General features: G+C 46.0%; 1 protein-coding gene across 3 annotated transcripts in view; it reads left to right on the top strand.

Annotated features, from left to right (window-relative positions):
- Positions 1-13,205, top strand: part of LOC142568069 (uncharacterized) — a 368,896-nt gene that overhangs the window by 34,301 nt on the left and 321,390 nt on the right. For all 3 annotated transcript variants that reach the window (XM_075678155.1, XM_075678154.1, XM_075678153.1), the window contains exon 4: positions 10,122-10,318. In XM_075678155.1, the coding sequence (XP_075534270.1) occupies positions 10,122-10,318 (197 nt within the window). The remainder of the gene's footprint in view (positions 1-10,121; positions 10,319-13,205) is intronic.

The raw sequence follows: 13,205 nt of genomic DNA, 5'->3' as shown, positions 1-13,205 counted from the left end.
AGTTCAGTAGTAAAATTAAAACTGGCAAAAGCAGACTTAAAGGATGCTAAAACCTCCGATGCCATCTGTGTCAAGTTATCGTTGTAGTCTAAATTTAAAAGAATTAAAAAATCAACGTATCGGAACACACAAACGATGCGGTCGTCAGAAAGTACCCGCGCTAGCGAGCGGTCAAGTTCGGCTAAAAGGATCTCAGACAAAACAGGGGCTACACACGACCCGATGCAGATGCCGCGTTTTTGCACATAAATTTTATCCTGAAGACTCACAATGGTTGAAGAAAGATATGCCTTAAGCAACTCTAGAAAACCTTCCACAGAAATACCACACGCATTCTGGAAAGACACAGCACCGGATTGTTCAATACAGTTCCGGACTGCGCAGAACAGGTCTTCGTGGGGAAGGGAATAGAACAGCTCTTCAATGTCAACCGAGAAGCCCGAGTTAACAGCAGAAAGGTTATCCCCTAGTACTTGCGCGACACGGTCTGAGCTGCTGACCTTGTACGGATCGTCGTGTGGTTCTTTCTCTGTCTTGTCCTTTTTTTGCGCAGTTTTTCTTTGTTCTCATAATGTCATACCAACTAGCCCCTCACCGTACGCTTCTAGACTTCATCTCTTCTACTTGGGGCTCTTTTCTGTGTTCCCTTTCCTACGAGGATCAGAGCGCTGCGTGCACTAGCCTCATCGCTGCAAAAACTTGCGAGGCCAGGTGGTTAGGATTCTGCTTGCGCAAGAATATGTGCCCGCCGGAGGTGTTGGGCATCTTCGGGATCCTTGGCTGTTCCGAGGGACACTAGAAAAGAATTGCAAAGATTCTGAGAAGTGAATGCTGGAGACACGTCCGCCTGTTGCAAGACTGGCTACAGTGTCTGTGTTCAGCTTGAAGGCAACGGGCCCTGCAGGCTTCCGGGCTTTCAAGGGTTACCAGGCCCTGGCCCAGTCATGTGCCGAGTTCCTTTGGAACACGCGGCGACGGAGTTTACCCAAGGCCCCCAGAAAGCAGGTTGGTGCTGTTCCAGTGTTATACCTTGGAGGGGCGGTCGTTCCACAAGAAGTTGAGTGTCCTCAGCAGGGGACCGAAGTTCAGCCTGGAAGTCCCTCTGCGCAAGCACGAGGCTTTGGCGACGGCGCATATGATTGCTGACAAAGTTCAAGGCGAAAAGAAAGAACGTTGCCATTTAGAATGCGTTGATGTGATCCTCAATACTTTCAAAGGCACGAAGAAAGGAAATTCCATGGTGAGATCGGTGGCAAGCTTTTTTAGGAACTCTGATCTCGCTTTGATGACGGCCGATAAGGAAGGAGGCTTTGTGGTTTTACCCCAGAAGCTTTTTAGTAAGAAGGCCATGACTGCTGTCTTAAAGAACTTTAGGATTGTAGATCTGAATCAGTCTAAAGTGAAGGCAAAGGCGGTTGCACTATTAAGGGATCTGAAACTCGATCGGCTAAAAAGTGAAGTGGTGAAAAACAAGGTCACTGTGCTCTCAGTGTTCTTCAGTGCCAAGAGCCACAAGGTGGAGTGCCCTTTCAGAGCCATCGTTACGGAAACTGGTTCCTGGCAAGCCGCGGTCAGTCAGTACCTTCTGCGCCATCTGGGAAGCCTGGCACCTGACGATCCGTACAAGGTCAGCAGCTCAGACCGTGTGGTGCAAGTACTAGGGGATAACCTTTCTGCTGTTAACTCGGGCTTCTCGGTTGACATTGAAGAGCTGTTCTATTCCCTTCCCCACGAAAACCTGTTCTGCGCAGTCCGGAACTGTATTGAACGATCTGGTGCTGTGTCTTTCCAGAATGCGTGTGGTATTTCTGTGGAAGGTTTTCTAGAGTTGCTTAAGGCATATCTTTCTTCAACCATTGTGAGTTTTCAGGATAAATTTTATGTGCAAAAACGCGGCATCGGCATCGGGTCGTGTGTAGCTCCTGTTTTGTCTGAGATCCTTTTAGCCGAACTTGACCGCTCGCTAGCGCGGGTACTTTCTGACGACCGCATCGTTCGTGTGTTCCGATACGTTGATGATTTTTTAATTCTTTTAAATTTAGACTACAACGATAACTTGACACAGATGGCATCGGAGGTTTTAGCATCCTTTAAGTCTGCTTTTGCCAGCTTTAATTTTACTACTGAACTTCCTGAAAACTCTTGCTTGCAATTCTTAGACTTAAAATTATTTTTTAACGATCCTGACCACCTCTGCTGGGCGTACATGCCTAGGTCGAAAAAAGCACTTCTACCCTTCAACTCGAGCCATTCGAAGCTGGTCAAGAGGGGGATTGCGTCAACGTGCCTCAGGGATTCGTTAGTGAAGTCCTGTCCACACAAGGTTCACTCTAGTTTATATGCCCAAGCTGATCGCTTTCGGTCGGCCGGTTTTCTGGTGGCCCTTCTTCGGGCTGTTGCCGAGTCCCTGTTGAAGTCCTTCCGACCAAGTTCAAAGCCTCGTGGGGCGGATACACAGGAGAGGAGGAAGTATAAAGTTATGCCCTATGTCCACAGGGTCTCGCACGGCCTGAAGAGGGTCGCGGGTAAATTCGGCATACAGGTTCTCTTTTCGGCACCTTGTAAGCTGTCCAGTCTGTGCAATTTAGCTAGACCTGATAGGAAAAAGAAAATCGAGTGAAGCACTAACCACAGGAAAAAGTTTGTGCCTTGTAGAGTGAATGTCATCTATGAGATTCCGCTGAGTTGTGGCAACGTGTACGTTGGACAAACAGGCCGCTGCATTAATATTAGATTATTAGAACATGCCAATTCACTAGATGATTCTAGAGGACAGCATCTTCCTAAGCATTGCAAGACCTGCAGTCATGACGGCAATGGTTGTACTCCACTTTTTGGCAGGACTAAGATTGTCGGACGCGCAAGTGATAAGAAAGAGCGTGAAGTAATCGAAGGTTTAGAAATCGCGAGATTAGGACCGGATAAATGTGTTAGCGAGGCTTCCATACATTTGTACCGCTAGGAGTTGGCGTTTCTAGGCTTGACTACATGATAGCGGCATTGGTCTTTGCGGTTGGTGCGCATGCGTTCTGTTGTTTGTAGGAAGGTGGCGTTGGAGCATTAAATCAGTTGTTAGTCTGCGCCTGTGTCTAGTGGTTCTTTCTGTCTTGTCCTTTTTTTGCGCAGTTTTTCTTTGTTCTCATAATGTCATACCAATTAGCCCCTCACCGTACGCTTCTGTACGAACGGCCCTTGAAGCACTGGCGGTTCGAATTGTTTTGCTAAACAAACTTATCACTATTTGCTCGATTTATATACCCCCACACTACAAACTAAGCAAACATGAATTTCAGTCCTTCATAGATGAATTGCCAGAACCTTATGTTGTTCTTGGCGATTTCAATGCACACAGCACCTTGTGGGGAGACTCTCGTATCAATGCGCGAGGTCGTCTTGTTGAACAGTTACTTTTCTCTTCTGGAGCGTGCCTTCCAAATAAGAAAGAACCTACATATTACTCTCTTGCAAACAGAACCTTTTCGTCAATAGATCTTAGTATAGTTTCCGCCTCTATACTGCCCGAACTCGAATGAGAAGTTACGAGCAATCCTTACGGGAGCGATCACTTCCCCGTATTGCTAAGAACATCTAAAGAAAATGAATTTCCTCCACAAGCTCCTAGGTGGAAGATAGATACAGCCGACTGGGAGAAATTTCGTACTCTCACTACCATCTCATGGGCTGATATGTCTTCGTTAGGAATTGATGCTGCAGTCGAGTTCTTTACAGCATTCATAATAGATGTCTCATCTAAATGCATATCAGAAGTAAAAGGCTTGGCCTGCAAACGGCGTATCCCGTGGTGGAACGACGATTGTAGGATCGCTCGTGAAAAACAGAACAGGGCGTGGTGGTTGCTACGCGCTTCTCCCACTGCGAAGAATCTTAGCAACTTTAAAAAAGTAAAATCCCAAGGCAGGCGAACCCGCCGACAGGCCAGACGAGAAAGTTGGCAGAAGTTTCTATCGAGTATTAACTCGTTCAGAGATGAGGCCAAAGCCTGGAACAGGGTCAATAGGATAAGAGGGCGACAAGCATATGCACTCCCTTTGGTAAACACAGAAGGCGATACCCTACAAGATCAGGCGGACTCACTTGGGGAGCACTTTGAGAGCGTGTCAAGTGCCAACCATTACTCGCAATCCTTTCTGAAATATAAACAAATAGAAGAATGTAAGCCACTCATGAGAAAATGTCAACAGAATGAACCATACAACTGTCCTTTTAGCATTGCCGAGTTGAGAACTGCCTTGAGCGCATGCAAGAGCTCTGCACCGGGATCTGACAGAATCATATATGAAATGATCAAAAACTTACATAAAGACACCCAAGTTACACTAGTCACAATTTTCAACACCATTTGGGCTGCGGGATACCTCCCGACTGCATGGAAAGAAGCCATTGTGATCCCGGTTTTGAAACAAGGCAAAGATCCTTCCTCAGTGGCAAGTTACCACCCGATAGCCCTGACAAGTTGCCTTTGTAAGGTATTTGAAAAAATGATTAATCGGCGACTCATTCATTTCCTTGAACAGAGCAAAATGCTTGATCCTTATCAGTGTGGCTTCCGAGAAGGGCGCTCCACAACTGACCATCTTGTACGTGTAGAAGCAAATATCCGAGACGCATTTGTACACAAACAGTTTTTCTTATCCATATTCCTCGATATGGAGAAGGCGTACGATACAACGTGGCGTTACGGAATTTTAAGGGACCTGTCAGAAATGGGCATCCATGGGAATATGCTAAACCTCATAGAAAGCTATCTGTCCAGTCGTACCTTCCGGGTAAAAGTCGGTGATGTACTTTCGCGTCCTTTTACGCAAGAAACAGGTGTACCCCAAGGAGGCGTGCTCAGCTGCACACTCTTCATCGTGAAGATGAGCACGCTTCGCGCTTCATTACCACCGGCAATCTTTTATTCTGTTTACGTGGACGACATACAAATAGCTTTCAAATCCTGTAACCTCGCTGTATGCGAGAGACGGGTACAGCATGGCCTGAACAATGTGTCAATGTGGGCAGACAGGAATGGATTTAAGATCAATCCTAACAAAAGCTCTTGTGTCCTTTTTACAAGAAAGAGAGGAATGATCCCAGATCCTTGCTTAGAACTGGGTGGACAACAAATACCTGTACACAAAGAGCACAAATTTCTAGGTGTTATACTTGACTACAGACTCACTTTCGTCCCCCACATTAAACATCTTAAAGAAAAATGTCTGAAAACAATGAACATAATGAAACTTCTATCCCAGACTACATGGGGTAGTGACAGGAAGTGTTTAATGAATCTCTATAAAAGCCTCATTCGATCGCGACTAGACTATGGTGCCGTGATTTATCACTCTGCCGCCCCAAGCGCACTAAAGATGTGAGACCCAGTGCACCATCTAGGAATCCGACTGGCCACTGGCGCTTTCAGAACGAGTCCCATACAAAGCTTATATGTAGAATCGAATGAGTGGTCACTTCATCTGCAGAGAACATACATCAGCCAAGCATATTTTCTGAAAGTCCACTCAAATCCTCAACATTTGTGTTTTAATACCGTTAATGACATGACATATGCTACACTTTTTCGCAATCGTCCCTCCGTAAGACAGCCTTTCTCGCTGCGTGTGAGGGAGCTTAGTGTTGAAATGCATGTCCCACTCCTCGAGCTCCGCCTAATGCCTCCAGCTAAGCTGCTGCCTCCCTGGGAGTGGCAGATGATAAAATGCGATATATCTTTCATGCAGGTTATAAAACACGCTCCAGAGATTGAAATCCAGATGCATTTCCGGGAACTGCAATACAAACACTCCTGCACAGAGTTTTACACAGACACATCGAAGTCACGCGAGGGGGTGTCATATGCAGCCGTCGGTCCATCCTTCTTGGAATCCGATTTACTGCATCCAGAAACTAGTATCTTCACGGCTGAGGCCTACGCAATATTGTCGACCGTGAAGCATATAAGGAAACCAAAACTCAAAAAATCAGTTATAAATACAGACTTTCTTAGTGTTGTGAAGTCTTTGATGTCGTTCTGTAAGCAGAAAAATCCTATAATAATTGAACTGTATTCAGTCTTATGTAAAGCATATGTATCTAACCAGCATGTGATTATGTGCTGGGTGCCTGGCCATAGGGGCATCCAGGGTAACGTTCTAGCGGACCAGATGGCCACATCAATTGCATCACACACTGTTAATTCTACCGCTGCAGTCCCTGTCACAGACCTGAAACCTTTCTTAAGAAGGAAACTGTGAAACTACTGGCAACACTTGTGGGACCTGGAAACAAATAATAAGCTGCATGTAATAAAGCCACGATTAGGTTTCTGGCCTCCTGTAACAAAATCACGCCAGACAGATGTCCTATTCTGTCGTCTAAGAATAGGACACACTTTTGGCACGCATAACTTTTTACTCACTGGAAATGAGCCTCCAACCTGTGGTAGATGTGGGGAGAGGCTGACCGTCCTCCACGTCCTCCTGGAGTGTCGGAAAGCCGAATATGACAGAATGAAACATTTTCCCTTAGCATACCGGCAGCACATCCCCCTTCATCCTGTTATGTTACTCGGTGCGGAACCGCTCTTTGATACCAGCGCAGTCCTAGGTTTCCTGAAAGATGTTGTATTTCATGTAATTAGTCCATACGTTCGTAGCGCCTCCTCTCTATAGAGGATAGCGCTGTGACAGTTGTTTCGCATAGCGCATGCCTCTCGTCCTTTGGGTTCAAGGGCTCTGGCGAGGCAGTAGTGCTCTTAGAAAATTTTAGCATCTCACATATTTTGTACATTGCATCATTTTCCCAATGCATTCTAGTGTTCATAGTATTCGTCATTAGTGATCGCCATAATTTTATAGCACGTAGATTTTACGCACTTTACTGCGACTATTTTTAGGCCACTTTACAGCCAAGTCACATTTTCCATAATACATTAACATTGCCACTTGTCATGGCGCTCTTTGGCCAAACCTGGCCCTTGCGCCACAAAACACCACACATCATCATTATTTCTGGAGCCAGTCCTTGCAAGGCTGGGTGACCGTGCCTTCTTGCACCGTTGCGCGTATGAGATGACCCAAAATGTGATAGTCCCTACATGTGGAGTCAAAGCTCCTAAAACACGCACGAGCCTCTGCTTGCTGTGGAAAGGGCTGTTGTAGGAGCAGTCTCGTGTTTCAACCAGGGAATGGTAGAAACCAGCCGAGCGATTGCAGGGCAGCTTGGCTACAGCCCTGGGAGCTGCCTCATCCAAAGGATGCTGTGCAAGGCCAGCAAAGGGCACACAGGGCGAAAAGCTCAAGAAGAGAATTGGCAAAAGACACAAGCCAAATGTGAGCTAGGACTGCTACCCAGGATTGCTGTAAAGTGGCTAAACACCGTGAAGCGACTAACTTTTATTTTTTGTCACATGCCTTTGCAGTACGCATGTTTTGGTCATGTCTGACTGAACCAATTTTAATCAATCTAGTTTTATTTTGTTCAGCAAAAATAGAGCTTCATTCTAAAGCGGTTGTTTTTCTTACAGACTTAACAGATAAAATTACAAATGTTCTCAAAACTTTGAACGCGATTTTCTCAGCTTTGTTATTTTTGTGAAGTGCCTCTGCCTTACGGAAGTTTTGAGGAAGTTTCCATGAACAGATTTAAACAAACTTGGTATCATTCTTTTCAGTAACAACTGAACTGCAGGCTGAAGCGTTTATTTTTTCATAACCTTGATGCAATTATAATTATTTGATAAGTAAGCTAATTACTCAAAGCTAATTCTTACCTTCCAAGTTTGAAAATTATTTCTGATCAATGAAACAGCTGTATTGACATTTAATTAGCTTTAGCCTATGGGGTGGGCCTTCAAGAAGAACCACATAGTTCTGAAAAGTACCTTTTTGAATTTTAAGTTGCCATAATGGAACCGTAAAAAATTGCCTAACTACAATGTGGGATTTTGCCATAACTTCTTTTCTAAATGAGATATTTTAAATCTGTTTGCAGATTTGAGATATCCATTCAATGATGCACACACATGCCGATTTTCATCAAGATAGGATAACAAATAAACTTTTTTTTAAGACCCTCATTCCCCCTTAATCTTACACTTATGCATTGGCCAGTCTGACCGAGATAGTACTGCCCATGTGTGAAAGAAATTTTATACATTTACACTTTTACATTCTAAAAACTGGCACACATGACGCATCTACCACTTATTACTAAGACTGTTAACCTGTTAATACAGTCGAATCACGTTAATTCGAACTGGCGCTGCAGTCCTGTCAAAGTTATGCATATTCCAATGTGGAAGCATGTGCGTCGGTTAATTCGAACATACCGCGCTCCGACATTGCTCTCAGCAGTGTGCCAAATCGCGTAGCGGCACCTCTGACTAGTATTGCTCTGACCCCACCATAGAGGAAAGGCTTAGGAGAAGCCCCTCAACGGCACAGGCAGGGAAACCTGAGGTGGAAATATTACCCTCTCGAATGGCAAGGTTGCCTTTTCTGCGTTGTGCCTTAATGTCCCAGCCACACTAGTGGCAAAACATGCACTGCAGGAGGGAATCGTCTTGGGCCAATATTGTGTGACTCGCCGCAGCGGCAAGTGAGCCGGAAGCGGCGGAGACCAATAAGAGTGGCCCCTGCAGTGACGTACGCGTGGGAAACAACTATCATACAGACCTGTCCGACCGCTGTATTCGTACTCCTGTCTGGTTCAGCCAGACCGCTTGTTTCGCACTGTTGTCTGCTCACGTGAGCTCTGACTCGTGCTTGTTTTGGTTGACTTGGTTAGTCTCGTTCACGCTTGTTTTTCTACATTCGCGCATTTAACCCGAGACATCCCGACGGAAAGGTTGGAGATAGTGCGCCATAGCCGACTCTGTATGACAAGACAGACCTTGAATACAAGGATGCGAAGGTGACTCCCAGTACCTCATTCTCCTTTTCTTTTGAACGCGGTGACACCATAACAGAAGGGAGCACACCAACATAATTACGATCAGCAGCGACGACTTCGTCCTCTTGATAAGACATGACTCTAGTTAAGAATGGAGGTCGAAGAAAGTAAATACAGCGCCAATCTGTCAGCAGACGAACGAAAAAAATACCCAAGCACGCAGAGGGAAGCAGCAGCGGAGGCCCAGTCCTGGCCTGGTCATTTCTGCTACTTCGGTGGCAGTAGGTGGCAGAAGTAAGTAGCGTCATCAAGCAAGCTGGCAGGAAGGCCAATATGCTTCCCTCCCACCCTTCTTCGCAACTATGCTTCCCTCTCAACTTCCTTGCAACTCCCTCATCTTTGACAGTCTCTGCGCGCACGTGCCTCCATGCCGGCGACATCAGCTTAGCCTGCTCCTTGAAGTTTTCCTCTCTACCGTTATTGGGAAGCGAGCATTTGCCGGTGTGGGTAGTTTTGTGATCCTCGCTCGCTGTGCACTTGCGTGCCATGATATTTCACGACTCTCACAGTTCGTGCATCCTGCTATAGTGCACGAATACTTCAAAAAGAAGTCCTTGTTTTAATTCAAAATTCTTTTCATTTGAACTCATTTTCAGGCCCCTTCCAGTTCAAATTATTGAGATTTGACTATATGGGACGTTTTAGAAATAAAGTTTAATTGTAAGTTCTGTGCTAGTCTTTGTGTCCTTTTCTTGTTGTCCTTGTTTAGTGTGCGTAAAATTTTCCACAGTGAAGTCAAACCAACTATGCCGCCTTTCATTCTTATTGCTATATAGCCAGATTTGCGACTGTGAAGGCCCGTCGATGTGCCCGAGTTTTTGTATCTCGTGTTTATGCTGTTCAGGTAAAAATTCTCATGAAGGTTATGGAAGGCAATGTGCGTGAGTCGTGAAACGTGCAGTGCGCACTGATCTCTGTGGGCAACACCGTAGCCTAAAAGAAATAGAAGCAAGCATCATTTCATTTCTGCAAATTTTTAGAGGGATTGACTCATGTTAACATTTCGCTTCTGTTTTGATGTAAAGAATTGTGTGCCAGGAGGGTGGAAGTGATGTCAAAGTGTGCTCTCTTACCCAGAAAACGATTGCCACCTTAGGTTCAAGTCCAGACGGCTGTGCCTGCCAAACGAATTGTAGCCTTTCTACGAAGGCGTGATATGCTCTGTGCAGGCTGAGCAGTCACCAGAGCCCCTAGCCGTGCTCAAGGCAATGTTTGAGACTGACATCGGGGTGCGGCAGGCCCACTTCTATGCCGCTTGGGCGCAGCAACTGGAAGCATCTGGAGACACCCGCGGTGCATCGCGCGTCCTCCAGGGAGGCATCGATCGACGTGCTGAGCCCACCAGCTTGCTTGAGGGGGCACTGAGGTTTGTCTGCACTTTTGAAACTCTCTCGGTACATTCCTGGTGTCACAGAGGGTGCTTTGCTTGCAGAGTGCTGTTCTTCAGTATATCACTGGCTGCTGTTTCACGCAGAGAGTACTCTAGTGAATCCTAGGTTATATGTACCCTGCCAGAATTGCTGTTCATACAGCACAGGAGTGATAAGCAGTACAGTGAAACCTCATAAACATATTAGCAGCTGAACGTAGTTGCGACGAATCTCTGACCCAGTCACCAAAGATCCTAATGTATTGGCTAACTGCTTAAAGGGCCAGAAACCAGCTCCACAATTTTCTTGCATGTTTGAAAAAATGCGTGCATCACCTACAGTACAGCCGCTTTCTGATAATTTGGCCCTGACAGGACCAATGAAATTAGTTGAATTAATTGACAAGTAAAATGAAACGAGATGCAAAAAAATGTCATATCTCACTACTCGTTAATTTGGCAGTACAGTCACCGACCGTTTATTCGGGCTTCACGGGGACTGCGGAAATGTCCAAATAAACAGGTGCCCGAAAAAGCAGATCAAGAAAAACAAAGAAAGAAATCCTTTATTTCCACACACTTATTCGGGCTCGGCAGTAGGCTTGAAAAAATCGTGAATGCGCCGTTGCACGCTATTCGGTTTACGCGCAATAGGATAAGCCTGAATCTCGGAGAGGGCCGTACGGTCACTATAGGCGGCTGAAAGCACAGTCACTGTTTGTACACGCTCCGCATGCGACGGCAGTGTAGCACATGGTGAGTCATCTTCCGACTCAGAGTCATCGTCCGGCGGTGCAGCAGAAACCTGACAAATGATCTTGCCATCATCGAATTCTGCGCATGTCAGTACAGCAGTGTCAGCACCTGTGAAACTGTCAAATGAGACTGTGTCCGGAATCGCAATGCAACCGCTGTGCAGGTCCCCGCAGAACATTTTCGGCGTCAGTAGGGAGCACATCGGAAGGCGACAAATCCTAGGCCTCCCAGCACCCGCTTGCCGGCATTCCCCAGCGCAGTCTGTGTGGGCACTGTCGGCGCCATTAGACACTTGATGCGATGTTTCCGTGTGCCGCGTTGGATCACCGCAACCTCGACACAGCTCGCAAAGCAAACAGCACCACGCCGACACCAGTCGCACAAACGAAAAACGTAGCCTACTCGCAGCGTCGTGTACGAAGAAACAAACAAATCGGCTGCTGGATTGTCTTGACATGGCTTACTAAGCTGAGACTGGAACTGCTGTAGCAACTCTATCGAACCAGGCAGAAACGATGATGATGAGCGGGGATTTCCAGTAGCGCCACTTCGTGGGGCAGCAAGGAGGCTCCGTTCAAAACAAAAATGGCGCTCAGCTAGCCGAACCACGCACTGGTCAGAGTCGATGCATGGTGCTCTCGGTCGAGTTGGCTCAAGGAGTGTCCGAAAAATCAGATGAGAGGTTGCAAGGTGTCCGAACTTTCGGCAGTTGTTATACATTACGGCCTATGGGGAGAATGGCGGTGCCGCGAAGCAGACCGAATTTTTGGAGTCCAGAAAATCAGTCGGCGACTGTATTTGCCTGTTCTTAACACACCCCTCGTGCCCACTTTCTGTATCTCCGATGCAGAAAACCAATGTAGGAATGGCAAAGGTCCTAAACAAACTAGAAATTTAATGCGCACCCAATTGTTTAGAAACAAAAATGGTATATGGTCTAATATGGGTTGCACAATGGCGGCTACGTTTTAAGTCAGCTTCGTTGCATGGTATTTAAAATCAGCTTTGCTGCAATACGGCCCCGTTATGCGGTAAAGTATACGAATGCCTCAAATGAAGTTTTGGTTTTGAACTTGAACTGAACTTTGAACTTTATTTCGTATCTATACAACGTACAGATGACAGGGGCACAGACAAAAAGCTATAGAATCAGCTTGGCTAGGTCTGTGTCCCTTGGTTTCATTGGCAACACGTAGCAATGCGTGCATAAATACAAGATGAGCACATGTATTAGAAAAACAATATAAATATAAACAATGTGCGGATAAATGGGGCTCTTTATACAAAGCTCCTTTCGCACAGCGGCGTAAAATTGACATGAATGTGGAAATGGTAATTGTCATGCAAGTTCTGATTGCACCATGCAGGCAATTTCCGAACGAATTTTCCTGAAAAAGATATATAAGACGCGCATTATAATTGGGTAAATACAGTAATCGCATTGTGAGTTACAGTTATTTCCCGGAAATCTTCCCCGGGAAATAACTGACGAGTGTTCACTGCCTCCTAAGCTGTGTTTAGGCACGCCACTAAAGGCGCCGCATTTGGGTCATCATAGGGGTCTGGCACGTGCGTGCTGATTAGTCAAGTTCAAGTTCTCCCGAGAACACCAATCTTAGGTTTGAAATAAATCTGTGCCCATAGAAATTCATGGGCGCCAGCCAGGACGTTTGGTTGGGATGAAATTAACCAGAGTCGAATTAACAGAAGCATCGAATAGATAGCCTCAACCACTTGGTGCCACTGCACATAGCTAAATGTGCCCCTTTGTGTGAATAATTCACCTCTGTGGTCACAGTGGTGCCCTGGTGGTGATTTTCTTGCATTGTGGCAGTGTGCTCTCTCTCTCTCTCATTGCTCATGATGCTTGCAGTGCCATGTTACAGAAACTGTACGACACACAATACCCTTGTTGCAGTGGGAACACCAAGAAAGTAGTGTCTGCTGTGCCTCATTTACAGCATTAACCGAATATTCGGTCACTCACTTGCAGTTGCCAACCGATAAATTGGACGCCGATAATCCGAACATGTTCAGTAATTCAGACAGGTTCGTGGACCGTTAATGGCCCCATAGACTTAATGTGTAAAGATGACCAATATTTCGGACAGCTGCCAGCTGTACATTC

The sequence above is a fragment of the Dermacentor variabilis genome, unplaced genomic scaffold (assembly GCF_050947875.1).
Source record: "Dermacentor variabilis isolate Ectoservices unplaced genomic scaffold, ASM5094787v1 scaffold_16, whole genome shotgun sequence".
NCBI classification, from domain to species: domain Eukaryota; kingdom Metazoa; phylum Arthropoda; class Arachnida; order Ixodida; family Ixodidae; genus Dermacentor; species Dermacentor variabilis.
This window is presented reverse-complemented; position numbering and strand designations above follow the sequence as displayed.